The 20429-nt window shown below is 47.1% G+C and overlaps 2 protein-coding genes across 4 annotated transcripts in view; one reads left to right on the top strand and one right to left on the bottom strand.

Annotated features, from left to right (window-relative positions):
• The window catches only part of si:ch211-266k8.4 (uncharacterized), a 31077-nt gene extending 22706 nt beyond the window's left edge, over positions 1 to 8371 (bottom strand). Inside the window, exons 1-10 of the mRNA XM_062461351.1 lie at positions 8102 to 8371; positions 7770 to 7857; positions 7435 to 7542; positions 6787 to 6979; positions 6379 to 6504; positions 5986 to 6109; positions 5651 to 5720; positions 4820 to 4934; positions 4596 to 4713; positions 973 to 1085 (exon numbers count right to left, since the gene is read on the bottom strand). Coding sequence (XP_062317335.1) covers positions 973 to 1085; positions 4596 to 4713; positions 4820 to 4934; positions 5651 to 5720; positions 5986 to 6109; positions 6379 to 6504; positions 6787 to 6979; positions 7435 to 7542; positions 7770 to 7857; positions 8102 to 8232 — 1186 coding nt within the window. The 5' untranslated portion in view covers positions 8233 to 8371. The remainder of the gene's footprint in view (positions 1 to 972; positions 1086 to 4595; positions 4714 to 4819; positions 4935 to 5650; positions 5721 to 5985; positions 6110 to 6378; positions 6505 to 6786; positions 6980 to 7434; positions 7543 to 7769; positions 7858 to 8101) is intronic.
• A 245-nt stretch (positions 8372 to 8616) lies between these two features.
• Positions 8617 to 20049, top strand: bmal1a (basic helix-loop-helix ARNT like 1a). 3 transcript variants are annotated; one of them, XM_062461344.1, is made up of 20 exons: positions 8617 to 8772; positions 12026 to 12131; positions 12530 to 12591; positions 13259 to 13406; positions 13926 to 13946; positions 14038 to 14070; positions 14450 to 14479; positions 14719 to 14876; positions 15001 to 15080; positions 15207 to 15299; positions 15488 to 15605; positions 15853 to 16002; positions 16250 to 16496; positions 16693 to 16799; positions 16902 to 17052; positions 17276 to 17361; positions 17558 to 17666; positions 17897 to 17990; positions 18171 to 18255; positions 18584 to 20049. In XM_062461344.1, the coding sequence occupies exons 3-20, from the start codon at positions 12546 to 12548 to the stop codon at positions 18739 to 18741; spliced, it is 1914 nt and encodes a 637-aa protein (XP_062317328.1). In that variant the 5' UTR covers positions 8617 to 8772; positions 12026 to 12131; positions 12530 to 12545; the 3' UTR covers positions 18742 to 20049. The 3 variants fall into 3 exon arrangements, with proteins under 3 accessions (XP_062317328.1, XP_062317329.1, XP_062317330.1); XM_062461345.1 differs by having other exon boundaries at positions 12533 to 12591; XM_062461346.1 differs by having other exon boundaries at positions 12026 to 12112; positions 12512 to 12591.
• Positions 20050 to 20429: the final 380 nt, after the last annotated feature.

The following is a 20429-nucleotide window of genomic DNA, read 5'->3' on the forward strand; positions in this document are numbered from 1 at the left end:
ACAGGCTGGTTTCTCCTGAGGGCTTATTAAGCGAGGACGTGAGGGGGTGCACTTGATTTAGTGTCTGGTACCCCCCCCGGGGGCAGCCAGGCAGACAGATGAGCAAGGTGGATGACTCACCGTGACTCACAAAGTGAGAGTAGATGAGAGATTGACACGGTAAAAACCATACAGTCCAGGGTTTCAATTACCTGTGCAGCGGGGCCTCTGGCCTGACAAGGGGCACACACACACACACACACACACACACACACACACACACACAGAGAGGTCTCTGGAGGTCTCTTGTAAAAGTGCTTGTGACTCAGAAAGATTTCAAAGTCAATAATAGTTTGTGTGTCAGGATGAAGGAAAGAGAGGAAGCACACACTAAAAGCTATGATGGTCTGACAACTTATACAAACACACACACAACTTAAGTCATCACTGATTGCTTAGGATTCAAACCAGCCTCATTCATACTCTGACTGGTAGTGGACATTGTACTAAATGTAGCTGTTTGCTCATGTGTTGTTGAGTAAGGCCAAGACACACCCATGACAGCAGGAAGGGAGAGCCAGAAACAGGCCCTGGCTAGGTGTGTCCAGGAGGGGGGAGAGAGAGAGAGAGAGGCTGGGTCTCTCTTCGCAGGCAGAGTGTGTAACATACAGAGAGAGCTCTGTCCCGACCTCCCTGGGGTCACCTAGAATACAGCTGACATTTAGGCTGCATAAAGAAGCCCCCCCACACACACACACACTGTGTCTCATGGCAGATAAAGCAGAGACCTAAGAGAGAGCTCATCCCATTGTGGACCATCTCAGGTAGCTTTGTTAGCGCTCACCACTTAACCCTGTCGTTTCCCAGCTCCCTCTCTAGTTACATCGGACGTGCACACGAAGCCATGCACACGGAGAACTCAGGGAGCTACAGTATGTGTTACCTGTGTGTGCGTGTTACCAGGATGTGTGTGTGTGTGTGTGTGTGTGTTACCAGGGTCTTGTCCGGTGTGAGCCTCCTCCAGAACCAGGCCGGTCATGCAGGTGATCTCCCAGTCCTGCAGCTCTGTGCTCCACAAGGCTGGGACCAGCACGCTGTACTGAGACCTGGAGGGGAGGAGGGAGAACTGGGTTCAAACTTGATTTCGTGCCCTTTTCATTCAGAGTTCGTCCTCCTGGAGCTATGCCAGTCTCCCAGGTCAGATTAGTAAACAAACAGCTCCTTTGATCAGATTCCCTGCTGAGCTTTCATCAACTTTCCAAAACCCCCACTTTCATTCCCTCACCTCATTCAACTATTTAAGATCCATTTAGGACCCCGCATAGCGGTCTGAAGGGATGCCAGATTAAATTAACACTTGAGGCTCAATGACATTAGCCAAACCTTTACTGCCAGTGTTGTAGAAGCATTCATGCGAAACCACATGGACACACACACATACACACACAGCCTCTGCTTAGCGCTAGCTCTTACATAACCACAGTGAAAGGGAGAGGCAGCACTGAAGTGGCCTTGTCAGTGACAATGAAGCAAACATCTTTTCCCTTTTCTTTGGGCCTGCAGGGATTGCAGGCATACATACAGTGCCCTGTAGCAACAAATGATGGTGAAGGGAACTCGCACCACCTCTGACCCAGGTCACATCAGCTTCCAGGCAAACGTCAGAAAACAGTTGATTGTAATGTCCCTTTACGGCTGGGCTATTTGGGACCTTGTTACATAAGCGGTGTGAAAGAGAGTGAGAGAGAGACAGAGAGGGGATAGAGAGAGATGGAGGGAGGGATGTAGAAACTGGCCTGACAGAGGTGCTAAACAAATGACCTGTCGAGTCCTCGGGGGGGCAGCTGTGTCAATGGGCCCTGAATGGAAGGAGGGAGGGGGGTGGACAGAAAGAGAGGAGGGAGGGAGGGAACGAAGGAGGGAGGGGGTGGAGATAGGGGGGGGCAGACAGAAAGAGAGGAGGGAAGGATGGAGACGGGTGGAGAGAGGGAGAGAGAGAGGTAAGGGGGGTGGAGAGAAGGAGGGATGGATGGAGAGAGGGGGTAGAGAGAAAGAGAGGGGCATGCCATGGCCTCTATGGAAAAGGCTGAGTATTGTTGTCACACAGCTTGCTGGTGACGAGTGACTGACTGTGAGGACAGAACTCCATAGAGGAGATGGATGATAGATGGAGTCCATCATTAATCAGTTTATTGGCATCTGACTGCTCTAGTCTCACCACTGAATTAAACCCACAGAAGAGGAGAGAGTGAGAGAGAGAGGAGTGATGGAGTGTAAATGAGAGAGAGAGAGACAGAAAGAGATCCTGAATGGGTGAGTGAGAGAGACAGAGAGAGAAGTAACATAGTAGTCAAGAGTAAAATTATATAAAAGATCACCTATTTACAACCAGACATTTGAGTGTCATGAATGATAAATGGCAGCTGTAACTAGTAGATGGAAGATTTATTCTCCCCTCCAATATACTCTCCTGTGTTCTCCCTCTCTCTCTCTGCCCAACCTTCATCTTCCATGGCCCACTCGCTCTCTCTATCCATCTCTCCAGCCCCCTGCCTCCTCAATGTTCCCCTCTATCCATCTCACTTTTTCCCTCTCTCCATCACTCTCTCTCTGCCTCTCTACACATATTGCCTGGCTATGAGGTAAAACAACTCTGGGACCTTGGAGACAGAGGGGCCACTTAGTGGTCCCCCTCACCCCCCCATTCCCCCCCCCCCCCCATCACCCCCCCCTGGTGAAACCAGCCCAGAGACAAGGCCTCAGTGGCACCTTGCCCGCTGTCCACTCACTGGCCTCCCAGGGATCCAATGAGAACAGCAAAGACCTGGGGAATCTAACCTGGTTTCACAGAAGCCAAACAGAACAGGGGAACTTTTCTTTTGGGGGGGGCGGGGGCAGGGGAGGGGTTCAACGGTATCTGTATCTGTCAGTCACGAATGCCCATGACTTCAACCAGAGAGACCACACGAGGAAGGTCCTTTTGAAACTCTGAGGCTTTGAGCGCTGATGTCACGGGGAGAGCGGACTGGCATTCAGCCATGACCAACTACCAGCCAGCCCTACAGTTCTCTATCCAAAGTAAACTTATAGAATGCATCACTCCGGACAAGTGAGCCAGACAAAAGAACAATTGAAGGATTCGGTTGAGGTATTAAAACAAATACGATAAAACATACGACATGGGTGTGTAAACAAACTCGGTGCCCCCTCCAAGTTGTCATGGGGACGGCTTGACGTCAACAAAACAGCGTCCAACTTTGAATTTCCATTGCACTGATTTGAATTCAGGACGGGGAGCTTACATTAGTTGTGTCGGTTGAAAACTTCAAAGAGAAGTTATATTAAATGGCTTTGCATTTAAAACACTGTTGAAGAGAACTGCAGGGTATTGGCGACACAGAACACACTTTCTTATACAATTAAAAACAATGTGGTGAGTTATGGTATGTGAAAATCCTCAAAAGAAAGGAACAGTAAGTATAGTTATCATAGACAACTCCCACCACAGATACTCAGCAGTATACAGCAGAAATAGACTCTACTATAGGTACTGAACAGCATTACATTATTGTTGCACTGTAGTTGAGATAATAGTGTTGATAGATACCTGCCTGGTATCTGAGATGTGGTTACTTTGCAGTACGGCTAGTAAATGCAGACTCTGACCATGAAAATACTGTTAGAACTATGTACTTCTGGTCCTGTGAGTGCAGTATGAAAGTCTTATGACTGCAGTATCAGTAGGGCAGATAACAGCAATTTTTCACTGAAATTGTGCAAAATGTGATACAAGCACCAAATTTGGCATGGTGGTTCCCAAGGGTCTATTTAGAAAATCTGCCTGACGTGCCATTCAAAAATCCAAGATGGCGGACATTTTTCAAGATAGATGCCAAATGCGTCTGCCAAAAATGGTTTCGCTCATAAAAATACATGCACTTGATGGATTTGAATGATCTTGGTGTCAATTTCTATGTTTTCTTGCATTCTGATTCTAATTTTTCTACTTTCAAAAAATTTGTATTATTTGATGTGTTATGTTATTTTATATAAAGTGTTCATTTTTCTACCATTTACAGTATTATAATGCTAGTGAAAGTAGCTAGATTCAGCATGCAAAAAAACATAGAAATAGACACCATGATCATTCAAATCCATCAAGTACATGCATATCTTTGAGCAAAACCATTTTCGGCAGACGCATTCGGCGTCCATCTTGGAAAATGGCCGCCATCTTGGATTTTTGAATGGCACGTCAGGCAGATTTGTTAAGTATACCCTTGGGAACCACCATGCCAAATTTGGTGCTTGTATCACATTTTGCACACATTTTCTATTATCTGCCCCAGTAGTTAAACTTCTGTACCTTTACTTAATTTAAGATTCATATATGTTTAGTGTTTGCACCTCCCTGCCACAGTAAATTCCGTGTTTGTATGACATACATGGCGAATAAACCGAATTCTGATTCTGATATGTGTGTGACACGAGTGCAGTGTGCAATTGCAGTGTGCGAGTGCAGCATGAAAGTCGTATGACTGCAGTGTGTGTGTAGTGTGAGTGTGCGAGTGTAGTGTGTGACTGAAGTGTGCGAGCGCAGCGTGCGAGCCACTCACACGTCCACGGGGACCCTGAGGAGCAGGGGCAGTGTGGACGCCTCGTCTCCCAGGGCCAGCAGCCTGGGCTCCAGCAGCTGCAGGATGGTCAGGCCGGCCCGGAACACCGCCGACAGCCCTGGACACACCAAGAGGGGGGAGTCAGGGAAGAGGCATGGTTCTAAGGAGAAGGTCTGGTTCTAAGCAGGAGGTGCGGTTCTAAGGGGGAGGTGACAGTGTGTTACCGTGCAACATGATGAGGTCCCACACAGCCAGCACAGAGTCCCAGCAGGGCAGCGAGGTGAACAGGGTCAGGAACCACGGCATCACAAAATGGACAGGAGATACTCCCACATCCTCCTGGAGGGAGGAGAGACAGAGGTGGGGAGATGGTGAAGATGGGAGGAAGTGGGAAAAGGGGGTGGGGGTTACAATCCCCTCACCAGAACAGCTCTATTAAGAGTCAACAATCAAAGCGCTAGAGAGACAGAAAGAGAAGAGAGAAACGGACACACACAGAGAGAGAGAGAGAGAGAGAGAGAGAGAGAGAGAGAGAGAGAGAGAGAGAGAGAGAGAGAGAGAGAGAGAGAAAAAAAAGAGAAAGAGAGAGGTAGAGAGAGAGAAAAAAGAGAAAGAGAGAGTTAAGCTCCTGTGGTCTGCAGGGCAGCCAGCACTCTGAATGGGGCAGCTTTCCTCTCAGACTGGCTGAGTCAACAGCTAGAATCCCTTCAGAGATTCAAGCAGCGCAAATGACAGAGAGATGATAGTGGAGGGGGAGGTTTGTGTGTGTCTGGATAATATCACTCAATTAAGGGGGCCTAGGCAACAGTTAAGAGGGGCTTGAAAAGATTCGAAGGGTGGGGGGGAGGGAGAGAAAGTGAAAGAGAGAGGGGAGAAAGAGAGAGGGAGAAAGGGAGGGAGGTAAAGAAAGAGGAAGAGAGAGAGATCAAATGAAGGGAGAGGGAAGGAGGGAGGGTAGAAGGGAGAGCGAGAGATGGACCAAGGGGCCCCACCTGGTGATGGACAGGCAGGTCCCAGATCTCAGCACCTGGCTATAACCTGGCTGGCTTACTCACCATGTGCTGGGAGAGCTGGGGCTTCCTGTGCTTCAGCAGCTGGTGGAACACCTTCACCTGGTGCTGGACCCTGACAGGCAGGCAGGCGGAGGGAGGGAAAACCAAACAAAAGGAGGGGGGAGAAGTAGTCCGCTTTGTGTTTACTATGGTTGGGTAGGTCTCACTTTGATAAGGTAGGTCTTACTTGCAGAAGGAGACGTTTTCCTACAGAGCTTTTCCTCGTTAAGAGGTGGGTATTACTATTGTAAGGTAGGTCTTACGTGATGAAGGAGAGGTACTATGTTACTAAGCTCTTCGTAGCATCGTAGGTCGTTCTACGATGTGGTAGGTCTTACTTGTTGAGGGAGAGGTCGAAAAGCTGAGCCAGGTACTTGGGCTGCTCCAGCAGGGCCACAAGCGCCCAGAAAGCCTCTTCCTCACCCAGATGCATCAACAGCACCGCGGCGATGTACGACATCCCTGAGGCACACACACTCGAAAATTCAAGATTTTTATTTAAAGAAAAAAAACTGTTATAGTTTACAGATACACAATACATCTTCAGTGATTCGTGGAACTAATGTATTATTTGAACTCTGCTGCCCTCAAGTGGTGGACAAACATACTGCACAAATTCTATATGTGACCACTAGGGGCACCCTGAGCAAAGCTTGTGCAACAACATGGGGTTAGGTCAGTTACATTGTTTTTAATGCCATTCAAATTTTGGCTGTAGCCCGTGAGCTTACCTTGGGTGTAGCCAATCTTGGAGTTGTACTTGGCGTAGGCGATTAAGACCCTGAAGAGTTTGGCCTGACCCTCGATGGCCTCCGGGCTTTCCCCCATCAGCGAGCGGTGCGTTGGGAAGGAGCGCTCTGCAAAGAGACATCCAGGGGCGTTTGTTTTCAAATGTGGTTGGAACATCTTTTTTTATGAACTGAGGATGCATCCGTTAAATATAAAACTCTTGATAAAAAAAGTGTGTGTGTGTGTGTGTGTGGGGGGGGGGGGCAGATTTGTCATTTTCAAAAAAGCATGAAACCTACAGTAAGCACCCGGACATATCACTTGCATTACATTTCAAACATAAGCATCACAAAAACAAATGGGCTGCACCCAGGTCCCAAAACAAACACACCCAATGCACAGTGACTCACGCAGATCCAGAGCCACTTGACGGAACACTGTGACATCAGCGCTGGAGAAGGTGGAGTCCGGAGGGAGGTTTGGGGCGTTCTGATAGGCTCCCAGGGTGTTCTCTGTGTCGTTGAGCGTGGCGATGGCTGACAGGATGCTGTACTCACTTACCCCCAGGTCCACCAGTGGCCCACGGATTTCAGTCAGACACCTCTGTCAGTCACAGCAGCAGGCAGGGATTTCACTACTAGGGTTGGGAATGAGGGGTTGGAGCCATACTGGTGGTCTGAGGGCACCAGTATGTTTTTTTGGGGGGGGGGACCCGAACCAATTGCGGGGCCCTAAACAAATGCTTAGCTTGTTTATTGGGTCGGGCCGGCCCTGTCTGAGGGGACTGGACCACACTTACACTGGCAACTCCATCCCTCCTCCCCTGTTAGAATACAAATATCTGAGGTGAACTTGACCAACTTTTAACCACAGATTATGAAAGAAAAGGAGATCTCTCTCTCTTTCAGTCCATAGCTCTTTCTCAGTCAATGCATGGGTGTTGACTAGAGTGTTGCCCTACATCTTACAGCTGATTCTAGTTTATCTTTAATCCGTGTGGTGGTGGTGATAGTGATACTGGAGACCCAGCAGCCAAAACTCAATTGGGGGGACAGTACCTGATAGTTAAAGACACTGGAATCCCTCAGGCTGTCAATGTTCAGCAGACACTTCCACACACGGCCTCGCAACACCGGAGGAACGCCCATCCGGATGGACCGCTCCATCTGCAACAGTCAAATGGCTTTCAGACATCATGTAAGCCTAGACAGCGCTGCCTGACGTGTTTGTGAATCAGTCAATATCGTTACTCTTGAGGAGAAAGCTGAGGAGTGAACTAAATTCAGTGTAGGCCTATCTTGCGTAACAGCTTGAAAAATGAAATGGAGCACAGCCATCTGCTTCACTCTCTTTCACTCACTCAAACACACACACTTGGGCCAGGATCTGTTACCTGGCTCCTGCATATAAAACTGGACCCGTTCCAGAAGCTAAGCAGCTCACACAGGTCCTTTACCCGGGTGACGCCGAGTTGGGGATAGCTGCAGAGACGAAAAGTATTAACGCCCGGCTATTCAAATAGCAAGGATCCGATTCCTCTACAAACATTGGAATCGGATCCTTGCTATTTGGATCGTAAACTCACGTTAACGACAGGTAAAACATAACATATTAGAAGTATGGATTAGAAGTAAATAAATGTAATCCTAAAAGTGTGGTTTTGCAAAAAGAAAAGTTTAAAAACGATTAAGTTAACAAAAAACAAAAAAACAACCGTGTGTGCACCTGTAATCGTGACATCGATGTATTTTCTTTCCCTGACTCAAAGCAAAACCGAATTCGTCAAAGCTTAAATTCTCAGTGCGTCTTTTGGCAGAGCTTTTCCTGCTGCCACTAGAGCTACTTCTTTTTCTCATTTTTTAAAAACAGAATACGTTGTCACTGGTTTAAACACTTATAAAAGCTACAACCACACTAACGTCACCAGTTAGCTATCTGCTTTGTTCAATGAGCTCTGCAAACGTTCATTCAAACACCGCGCCCCTTTTCCGTTTTCGTCATTATAGGCCGGGGAGACATTAGAGGGGCGCTGTTCAATATCAACATTTCTTAGCGACAATAACAAACTGGGCTGCCTATGCAGTTTCTGTCCTTTTACATTTTATTTTCTCTACAACATTATATTAAATAGAACTATAAATAAATAACTACAAGCAATAGATTTGCCGTATTTTAATAAGTTATGTCCTCAACTTGCTGTTTTTTGATTGGCGAGAAAAAACGGGACGTAAATTCCTCATTATCCAATTGGTTCAGAAAGTAGGTTAGTGGTGCTGCGGCAGGCATGACGGCGAAAAGAAAGTGGGTCACAGATTGAAAAGCGTTTATGTCACTGTTCTTACGGACTGGTTATATTTACCGACAACTTCAATGGGTCACAGCACAGGGGGTTTAATGTAAGTACTTATTGGTTTATTATCATCCATTTCACATTGATGGGAATAGTCCGTTTTGACGATGAAAGGCAGGCGTTCTAATGTGTGTTTTTCCAGATTTAGCCAGACTTGCTACTGTGTGATGGTGGTGGTAACACTAGTGGTCAAAGAGGGACGGTGGCTAACGCTAGCAATGCAAGGCCAGCCATCAAGACAGTTTCTTAAGATCAATTCAGCTATTTAGCTGTCAATATCAAGATAACAATGGTAGTGTTTATGGGCTTTAATGTATGTGGACTGGAAGGGTAGCGAGATAAACTACAAGCCGTCTTGCGAATGTGTTACACTGGTCATGTCAGCTGTACTAATATAGCTAATGCTAGTAGCAAGCGAGCTAATGCTTGGGCCATACCCGTGACATAACACCCCGAGCTGAGTTATGTCTGAGGTCGGAGGCTGAACATGTAATCTTTGTAGCGGGGAACATTGGCGCTAATAAAGCTCCGTGCTTCTCTGGCACTTTGCCTCGTCAACTAGATGTCAAATTGAAATTCAGACTGCCAAGCTAGCTAGTGATTATGCGCAATGTATGCCTTGTTGTAGCTAGGCAATAGGATGGCTTGCTATCTCTGGAAGTGAGGCAATCATCTACCAAGCAGTGTACGCAGATATCTGAAGATGTAACAAGTTATTTGAATCTGTCTTAAGACAAAAACATCGGCTAGAAAAGGTTAGCCAGTGTCCTATTCGCCTCTCACCACAGCCTTGCACACTCTGTCATCGCGCTGTCAACCGACGCCACATCTTTTTAGTTGCGCTAATTGGCGTCATCGCGTTTTTTCGTACATATCCAGGGACTAAAGATGTCACGCTCACGGTATCTAGCCAGAAAAACTTGTCTTGGAAAGTGGACTGATTTTGAGACTTGATTGTGTGTTGACACGATTTAGAAACTGGACCACAAGCACTGCCCTAGCTGTACATTACTTAATTTAGTACCTTCCTGCATGTTGTCTACTTGATATCTTGTTGTAGCACTTTCTCTTACACAGACTGCAAAATGGTTTGCCATGTAAGCTTTCAGTTGTTTTAATGATTGCACTACCATATCAGAATTATGTAATATTGTAGTTGTGATCATGTAACTGTTGCACTCTCTAACCACTGAAACCCCTCGGTTAGGTCTGTGGACTTATGATCCTTGATTATTTGTAGTAGGCTGCCTATATGCAAAATTGGTAAAATAAATAAAACATATGGTCAATATATAAAATGTAATTTAAACACACTGACCAAATATCTAATAAGAATAATTAGCTTCCACCTCAAAGGTGTTCTATTCTGGCTATGATTCTTGTAATTATGCACTTACATATGTTGAGAGTTTGTAACCTATGCAATGTTTCCCCTACCATTATATTAGGGGGGCGCCCCCCTAAAGCTGTAAACCTAGGGGAAACACTGCTATGGTTTTAAATGTAACAGTTTAGGTGAACTATAACCTAGTTCAATTTTAGAGCGCAATTTTTTTCTTCTTGCTTTTGCATTCTTTGCACTGGGTCGCCATGGTGTTTCTGTTGCTAAGTACAGACCACACCAGGCTAGGCTAAAAAGTGACGTACTTGTGTCTTAGGCTCAACGATGCTGCTTTGTGGCATGGCTCCTAGACCTAACTTTGCCAGGGAACATTGGCTGTACGTTTGACTAGTCCTTTAATTGGCAGTGAGTTGTGCCACAGTTTGTCAAAGTTAAGTCTCTTCCTGGTCATACACGTTACATTTAATGTATTTAGCAACTTTTATCCAAAGCTATATACAAATAGTGCATAGAAGCTACAGAAGAAAATCAAGGATCAGAAGAGCATAGTTCTAACACAATTTTGCTGTTCAGAGTGAAGTAACGGTCTGTATTTACCAGGCACAGTGATCTGGGTGTCTGATTTCTTGTAAAAATGTTTATCTGACTGTCAAGCGTTAAAAAGCCTTATATGAGTGAGCTTTCCAATGTATCTATATACTTAACTGAAGAATATGGATAAGTGGTGCAATTTACAGCTTTTCAGGTAACAGTTTCTGTGGAGGGGTCATGGGGTAATGTCTATTTGGAGGGGTCATGTCTGTGGAGGGGTCATGTCCTGAGCGGTGGGGGAGTCGGGCTAGTGATCTGAAGGTTGCCAGTTCGATTCCCCGCCGTGCCAAAATGACATTGTGTCCTTGGGCAAGGCACTTCACCCTACTTGCTTCGGGGGGAATGTCCCTGTACTTACTGTAAGTCGCTCTGGATAAGAGCGTCTGCTAAATGACTAAATGTAAATGTAATGTCCTTGTAAAGGGGTCATGTTCATGTGGAGGGGTCATAGGGTCATTTCTCTGTGGAGGGGTCATGGGGTCATGTCTCTGTGGAGGGGTCATGGGGTCATGTCTCTGTGGAGGGGTCATGGGGTCATGTCTCTGTGGAGGGGTCATGGGGTCATGTCTCTGTGGCTGTCTTCCTACTTCTCTGAAGCCAGATGGACTGGATGAACGGGCCATGCGCTGGCTGGCTATCACTTCCTTGTTCATGTTACAATGGCCTAAATTGTTATTCTCACTTTAAAGAAGATTTTTTTTATTTTTCTTGGAATTATATTGACGATATCAAGATGTCCGATTTGTTCAATTATAGTAGGGTTATTTTAAGTTATATCCTCTGCCCCCAGTGTTCTACCCAGATGCTAGAATTAGGCTACACATAGGCTTTGTAATCACAGCTCTGTCACCCGTTGAAAGGAATAAGAAAGATGTACACAAGCTGGTCTTGATCCAGGCTACCACCCCTCTCTGCCTCCCTCTGCCTCCCTCTGCCTCCCTCTGCTCCTTGTGATGAAAACCACCAGGCCATCTGACGAACACCAGGGAAGGGAAACAACTGCTAACAGATTGGCTCGGCTGACCCACTTTCCCCTCTGGTCGGCCCGGTGTTGTGTTGAGGCTTTGCTGGTTCTTTGTCCCACTGAACACAGGGAATAATAATAAATGGGCTATGTTTTTAGTTTTTTTTTCTAAATTCAGGTTAGAAGGAAGTAAAAAGGAGATGCCTCTTAAACCGACACAATAACCCATAAACGCCATAATCTGGGAAGCGGTGTCAAACGAGTGGAATTGTACTTAAGTTATTTTTTCGTTTTGTTTTCCCCATGTATACCTACTATAAATCAGGAAGCCTAAGCCCCATCTTGGTGTTTTTAATCTCGCAAAAATTCAATTAAATCACATTACGTTACTTTACGTTCCAGGGTTTGAGACTGTTGTGGAACGGCTTTCTGAAAGGGGAAAGAGGACCGTATCTCGAGGGAAGTAGACATCAGAGAAGAAGAGGAAGACTGCCTCTCACAAGCCCAGGTAACTTCCTGTTCCAGTTACAGACCAACAGAAAGTATAATAACCACTGGACGGGACTGGAGTCATCCCTCTCCACCCCCCAAAAAACAGCAACCAGCAGACCTGTCTAGTGCCAGTTCAGTTTGTTTGGCTAACTTTTGGAAGTATTTGTTGGAGAGCCATGAGCATGGTTCTGCTGATGGCACAAGATGGTTATTTTTTCCTGTCCTTTCTCTTCCCTGTTGTTTGTGTTTGTTAATTAGTGTGCAGACCCATATTTCTGTAATAAAAAATACATAAAATAAACATTTTGTGAAACAGTGCAGCATTATTTGAGCATAGCACCCATTTTCATCACAGCATATAGTGTACAATTTTTTTGTAAAGTGAAACTTTTCAACCCGTCTCCGTTTCCACAGCAGTTTGATCGTGTGGATGGAAGGAGATGCGTTTGAAACAGAGGACGTTATGAACATCTGTGGTGAGAGCCTTAATCTCATCCCAAAGCTGTCATCCCTAACCTCAGCCCATAGCTGTCATCCCTAACCTCAGCCCATAGCGGTCATCTTAAATCTCATCCCATAGCTGTCATCCTTAACCTCATCCCGAAGCTGTCATCCTTAACCTCATCCCAAAGCTGTCATCTTGAATCTCATCCCATAGCTGTCAACCTTAACCTCATCCCATCGCTGTCATCCAGAATCTCATCCCAAAGCTGGCATCCTTAACCTCATCCCATCGCTGTCATCCAGAATCTCATCCCAAAGCTGGCATCCTTAACCTCATCCCATCGCTGTCATCCTGAATCTCATCCCATGCTGTAGCTTGTCATCACTCAGAGATTCATCATGATCGTTTTAAAGAGGACCGTTGTGTTACTGTCCATAGTAGTGATGGTCTTGATCGTTTTGAGGGTCACAATCAATGTTGTCATAAGAGACCTCATTCCACACAAATATGGTGATAAATGCATGTCGTATGCTAAATCATTAATTATTTTGGGGGGTTTATATATTATAGTCATTGTTTATAATTTTTATGGCTGGTATCATCTTCTATTCCCTCGTAGTATAATTTCATCACTGTTATATAACTGTAAAGTGTGTCCATAAGGTGTTATTTAAACATAGTGTGCGTACGTATTGCAGATGATCTAATGGCAGACCAAAGGATGGACATCACCTCCACGATGAATGAGTTCATGTCTCCCAGCTCCACTGACCTCATCAGCAGCTCCATCCACCCCCCAGGCATGGACTTCACACGCAAGAGGAAGGGCAGCACCTCCGACTACCAGTGAGCAAGCGCACACACACATGCTTACTGTTACACTCCCACTCACTGACGTGCTGGTAAATTCTATGTAAATTAATCAATTCATAAGTTATCAGTCATGCTATCGGTATCGCATTCTGCCTTTTGTATTGTTGAGAATATGTGGGCCATACTTGTGCTGACTTTCCTGTAAGTGCCATTTATTAATAACCGGACGGGCCAGAGTTACACAAAACTATCTGGGAAGTCGTCCTTGGAAACAGTTTGGAAAAGGGCAGGCACAAAAACACTTTGTGATTGGATTAGCTATCTGTCTGTCGCCGTCTATCCCTGGCTAACTTCAACCACCTGTGGCTGCCACTGCCACACATAGGATCCTGATTGGTACAAACCATAGGTTCGGGCACAAACGGATAGCTTTTTATCTTGGCAAGATGGATTCTCGCTTGGTTGGGATCTCTCAAATCCATCTGTCTCACAAGGTTAAATGGTCAATGCTGTGTTGACAGAATTTAATTATCACATTTCTTTTCTTGACAGAATTGACGGCTTTTCCTTCGAGTAAGTGACATTTCCTGTCATCTTTTCCAATCCTGACACATTGAGGTCACTGATGGACTGAATGCAAACTAACTTTTATTTTTCTCCTCAGTGACATGGATTCTGACAAGGACAAACTTGGAGGGTAAGTTCGTTATGACAGCAGAAGATCTGGATTTTGTGTTTGATATGAGATGTTTTTATGTGGGCTGTCTGAATAGCTTTCACACCTTCTATTCATCACTATAAAAGAGTTGCCACACACAGACACAGGAACAGTGTTGATGGGGTAGCTAGAAGCTCACGCCACCAGAATGATTGTATGAACATTAATTTGATTGTCACATTAATAGCATAGTGTTGCTTTCCTGACCTATATCGGTTACATAGTTGCAATACCTGTGTGTTAGGAGGCAGAGATACAAGAGACAAATGGGGTTGGTTCCAAACCCGCATCCTTCGACTGCATTATTTTAATCGCTCTCTTTCTATATCTCTTTTTTTTTCTTTTCTTCATTCCTCAGTGACCATCATGGAAGGATAAAGAATGCCAGGTATGCAGCCTCTCTCTACTTGTAGTTTCTGAATGAAAAGCCTCTCTCTGTCGTCAGTGAGCCTGGTGTTTGGTGGTGGGGAGGTGCTTTGATACAGCCCTCTGTAAGATCCTAGATAGCGTGAAGAACGTGAACAGCGCGAACATCACCACAGCTGGGTGGCTTTGCTTAGTAGCTAACCTCTGTCTTTCTGCCTCTCTCTCTCCCTCTGTCTCTCTCCGTCTCTCTCTCTCCCCCAGAGAGGCCCACAGCCAGATTGAGAAGCGCCGACGGGACAAGATGAACAGCTTCATCGACGAACTGGCGTCCCTGGTTCCCACCTGCAACGCCATGTCCCGCAAACTGGACAAGCTGACGGTGCTGCGCATGGCCGTCCAGCACATGAAGACCCTGCGAGGTGGGATAGGTGGAGCTCTAGCTAGAATATGCATAGCTATATATGCTATAGCTATGCGTTTGAGTGGAACTACTAAACCGTTCGTAACTTGGTTGGATTTCCTGTGTTTGTGTGTGTTCTTCAGGGGCAGCCAACCCTTACACGGAAGCCAACTACAAGCCCTCCTTTCTGTCAGACGACGAATTGAAGCACTTGATACTGAGGGTACGTCCATCACTTCCTCCTCCCCAACTCGCAGCACCCCCATGTTGTGCCTTTGAGAGAAGGACTCGACACCAGTTGACTGATCGTCTCCCTCCACTCGTGCCGCTGACTCTGCTGTTTCTCTAGGCATCTGATGGCTTCCTGTTTGTGGTGGGATGTGATCGCGGGAAGATTCTCTTTGTCTCAGAGTCCGTCTTTAAGATCCTTAACTACAGCCAGGTATGACACACACACACGCACTTCTCTCAGCTGTCAGTGTTGAAAGTGTGGATTTGCAACTTCCTGACTGTTTTCGAACGCAATTTTCTTCTGTAAAGTTACGCTCGAATCACTTCACTTTTTCTTTACTCCTCCCCTTTTCCTGTTTCTCTCCCCCTTCCTCCTCCTCTCATCTCTCGCCCCTCCAGAACGACCTGATTGGCCAGAGCCTGTTTGACTACCTGCACCCGAAGGACATCGCCAAGGTGAAGGAGCAGCTGTCCTCCTCAGACACGGCCCCGAGGGAACGACTCATAGACGCCAAAAGTAAACCGCCTCTCGTCTCACCTCTCAAACGGAAGCCTCCTCCCTTCTTCTCCTTCGCTCGCTCCCTCCCTTTTCCACGCTCTTTTCTTACGCTCTCTTTCTGTCTATCTCTCTCCTGCCTAGGCCTGACAGTAAAAACAGAATGACCCCCTTACCTCCCCTCAACTCCACCCTGACAGATAGATAGTGACACAGGATGTTGGCTTGGGTGGTGGTCTGATGTCATTGTGCCCCCTCCCCTGTCCAGCGGGTCTCCCGGTGAAGACAGACATCACCCCCAGCCCGTCCCGGCTCTGCTCCGGGGCCCGGCGCTCCTTCTTCTGCAGGATGAAGTGCAACAGGCCCTCCGTCAAGATGGAGGACAAGGACTTCCCTTCCACCTGCTCCAAGAAGAAAGGTAGAGACGTGTCTTATCTGTGGTCCACACTAGGTTTAATTACTCAGTAGGCTGCAAACACAACTATGTGAGACTTTGTAATTAATTTATGTACAGGAAAAATGCCAAATAAATGTATATCTAAAAGATAACAATATGATTTTATATATAAATAAAATTAATTAATTAAATTAATTCAAACTAATTAAAACTAAATTCCACAAGGCCAATATTGTAATGTTTTCATGGTGCTCTCATCTCTTCCCAGCGGACAGGAAGAGCTTCTGCACCATCCACAGTACGGGCTACCTGAAGAGCTGGCCCCCCACCAAGATGGGTCTGGACGAGGACAACGAGCCCGACAACGAGGGCTGCAACCTCAGCTGCCTGGTGGCCATCGGGCGCCTGCACCCCCACATCATCCCCCAGCCCGCCCACATCGACATCCGCGTCAAGCCCACCGAGTACGTCTCCCGGCACGCCATCGACGGCAAGTTTGTGTTCGTGGACCAGAGGTGAGTTCTGGGAGTCAAGGCGGTTCCAACCTCTCTCGCTCTCCCAACATGTTTCGGAACTCTTCGTTTATTTCAAATCGACACTCAATCCCTTCTCTCCTTCATCCTCCATCCATCCCCCTCTCCCCTCCTCCATCCATCCATCCATCCATCCCCCTCTTCTCCATTAATCCATCCATCCCCCTCTCCCCTCCAGGGCTACAGCCATCCTAGCCTACCTGCCCCAGGAGCTCTTAGGGACGTCGTTCTACGAGTACTTCCACCAGGATGACATCGGTCATCTGGCAGAGTGTCACAGACAAGGTACCTCACCTCCATCCTAACTTCCATATGGCCCAGAGGACGTCTATGGGAGACGTCTAAAGGGTACATCAGTGTAACGCCGAGCTGTGTTCTGGTCTGCAGTGCTGCAGATGAGGGAGAAGATCAACACCAACTGTTATAAGTTCAAGATCAAAGACGGCTCGTTCATCACGCTGAGGAGTCGCTGGTTCAGCTTCATGAACCCCTGGACCAAGGAGGTGGAGTACATCGTCTCCACCAACACCGTCGTCTCGTGAGTCCCACCTGCCTCCGCCCCAGCAGAACGCTGGGTTCATGACCAGCAACTGTTAGCTGTGTAGTTAGGAGTGGTCTCTGTGGAGAGGAGAGGTCACCATTGTCCTTGTGTGTGCAGCAATTACACGCAGCCTTGACTTATTGACTAACATTGTCTAAGAAGCACATGTTTATTTATTTGTTGTACAATATCATACTCAACATTTGAGGTGTTTCTCCAGGTGCGGTGTGTTGGAGGGGGGTGACCCCAGCTACCCCCAGTCTGCAGCCTCTCCTCAGAGTATGGACAGTGTGCTCACATCTGAGGGTAAGCATGCACCTGAAACCCTGGAAGCCCATATCCCCTACCTACTCCCTCACAGCCCATACCTCCTAGCTCCTAGCCCATGTATCCTTGCTTCTACCTCCTAGCCCATACCTCCCAGTCTCTAGCTACTAGCACTCTCCCACCTCCCCACCTAGTGTGTGACACGGTGTCTGACTAGCGACCTGATTGGTTGCAGGAGGAGGGCGGCGGGCGCTGCAGACGGTGCCAGGAATCCCAGGTGGCACGCGGGCGGGAGCGGGCAAGATAGGGCGCATGATCGCCGAGGAGGTGATGGAGATCCAGAGGTGAGATACGAAAGACGTCGGTACGGCAGCAGACTCATGACGAGAGGAATCATTTTAATATAGCAACATGTCAGGTTTCTTTTCTGGTCGGGAGCGTCATGGCGACGACGAGGAGTAACCCAGTGGCTGCGTTTACAATACCGTCTGATGTCACGCTAGTCTTCTGTTGTTGATGTTGTCATATCTCGACGCCTCGTTGGGAGTAGAATAACCTGAGCATCTGTCTTCAGGATCCGAGGATCGTCTCCCTCTAGCTGTGGCTCCAGCCCTCTGAACATCACCAGCACACCCCCTCCTGACACATGCTCCCCGGGGGGCAAGAAGGTGAGGCCCACCCCCCACCACCGTCCCTCCCCTCCTCCTTCCCTACAGACTGTCAATATAAACATATACACCCACACTCTGTACATACCTACACACCACATCCCAGATCACTAGCATGTTCCGGATGGTCTGCCTCCTTGTCTGTGGTTGACGTGTGTGTGACGGTGGTCTGGTCTGCAGATCCAGAACGGGGGCACTCCGGACCTCTCACTGGCGGGGGTGGTCCCTGGACCCGACTCTGTGGGGTACCCCTACTCCGTCATGAGTAAGTCTCCCGCTCGCCCTGCACACAGTCGGCATCTTTCTCTCTCTCTCCTGTCAAATGTCATTTATATATCCCTTGTTGGTTTCTTTTGGTTATTTAAATTCTGAACTTTTAGGGTTCAAGGGGTTCATGTTTCTGTCCTTTTTTGGGGCTCATTTGTCCCACTACGCCCCTTTTACAAGTAACGTCACAGAAGGCTTCGCACACACCCTTAGACTGTTGTGGGTGTGACGTTCCAGATTATTTATTTTTTATATTATTAAACTACAAGATATATTATTTTTTAACTACAAACCCCAGTGTAACCGTTTCCTGTCCTGTTGCCTAGGTGACGCCTCCCACCCCAGCATAGACATCATGGACGAGCCGGGCTCCAGCAGCCCCAGCAACGACGAGGCGGCCATGGCCGTCATCATGAGTCTGCTGGAGGCCGACGCTGGCCTGGGGGGACCCGTAGACTTCAGCGACCTGCCCTGGCCCCTCTGAGGGGGGGGGACGGGGGGTGAGATGGGGGAGGGGGGGGGTAAGATACGGGAGGGGGCCACAGGGTGTTGGGGGTAGTGATTCTGAATCTTCTAACATCTCTTTCTCCTAGAAAGTATCCATCTGTGGGTAACAGATAGGTCTAAGATAATGTTTAGCCACCGGGTTAGCCATGTAAATCAGTAGGTTTGACTGGACTGGGCTGTTGGTCCCATCACTCTTTTTGGGCTTCAGCTACACGCGTCACTTCACCCTCTTTCTGGGTCGTTGGAAATCGCTACCTCCTTGATGATTCCTATCCACTCCACTCAGACCCATGTCTCCAGGCTCTGGAGAGCAGGAAGGGTGTTTGAGAGCAGGGCCCATACTTTCACACGTCCTGGGATCAAGGCCCCCATAACTCCTGGCTCCTGGCCGGACGTGGCCAGTCATATCAGCAGGACGCCAAGAAGCTAATGGGAGGACACACACTAGCAGATGCTAACGTGATAGCAGATGCTAACGTGCTAGCTAGAGCTAGTTCCTTAAGCTGTGACAATGAGAAGTCCCAGTGACTCCTGGACTCTGGCCACAGAACGAGGAGAGCAGCTCGTCCAGAACCCTTCACACTAGACTGTTCCTTCTACTCTGACTGAATGTGCACTGAGGCACTTCCCTTCACGGACCTAACAACTTGTTATACGACACAGGACTGGTTTTATATGAAATATAACTATAGCTATTTGAAAAATGAACATTTTGGGATTTTTGTTTATTTAGTTTTGTTACTGTTTTAAGAAATATTATCATGCTCACACCGATTCAGTGCTAGTTATGTTGGCAGGAAGGAGAGCACGTTGTATGCAAGTTGAGGGGGAGGATGGGGTTTTCTACCAGGTTTTGCATCTGGGTACAGACCCTCACCTATCCAGTCCTCCCTTAGACATGGGAGAATTAATATTACGACCCTCATGTACTGATGGTGGTGGGTATGAAGACCAACAGCTGACCAATCCTTGTGCTGCTTGTTAAAGTCGAAAGTGGGACGTTTTCGTCCTATGTGAACATTCTAGAATGGTGGCGCGCTCTGTGAGAATCCAGGGCTCCGGGTCCGGTATTTTCCAACAGGAATTTCTACCTTTTCAAAAACAAATCCTCTCTGTTTTAGTGTGTTGATGTTTTTACACTACCGTGCAGTACAGATGAAATGGTCCTCCTTGTTGGATATCCCCGTTGACAATAATGTAATGTAACAACCATTAAATATGTTATCGTATGAGTGTATTGTAACAGTGAAATATTTTTTCAAATAAAAAGTATTTTGTTTCTGTTGCTCTGGTGTACGATCTTATCTAGCGTTACCTTTATAAAACCGGGCGAGTTATGAGATTAAATATGTCTTCACAGCAAACGTTAAGTGCTTTACGTTCTAGGTAGCATTTATGCAGTCTGAGTCATAGTCTCCCCCCTGGGGGCTCGGGCTCGACTACATCAGATCTTCTGTTGGTCCATTGAGCCTATTGGTGTGACGCTGCTACTGGGATATTTTTACATCATTGTTGCCATCCAGTGGCAGAAATCCTGCCAGCTACGGATGAAAAGAGGAACTGAAGACATCGTGTCTGTAAACGCTTGATACCAAGGCTGGGAGAGCAGCAGTCCTGAATCTAAAATCCTCCAAACTCCTAATCCTGACACCCAGGGCGACCTGA

The sequence above is a fragment of the Osmerus eperlanus genome, chromosome 5 (genome assembly GCF_963692335.1).
Source record: "Osmerus eperlanus chromosome 5, fOsmEpe2.1, whole genome shotgun sequence".
Taxonomy (NCBI): Eukaryota; Metazoa; Chordata; class Actinopteri; order Osmeriformes; family Osmeridae; genus Osmerus; species Osmerus eperlanus.

Bases quoted from the DNA above. Each gene is read 5' to 3' on its own strand.
- bmal1a (XM_062461344.1), top strand. From the start codon at position 12,546: ATGGAAGGAGATGCGTTTGAAACAGAGGACGTTATGAACATCTGTG. The intron at 17,991-18,170 runs GTGAGGCCCACC...TCTGGTCTGCAG, and splicing joins GCTCCCCGGGGGGCAAGAAG to ATCCAGAACGGGGGCACTCC. The intron at 18,256-18,583 runs GTAAGTCTCCCG...CCTGTTGCCTAG, and splicing joins GTACCCCTACTCCGTCATGA to GTGACGCCTCCCACCCCAGC.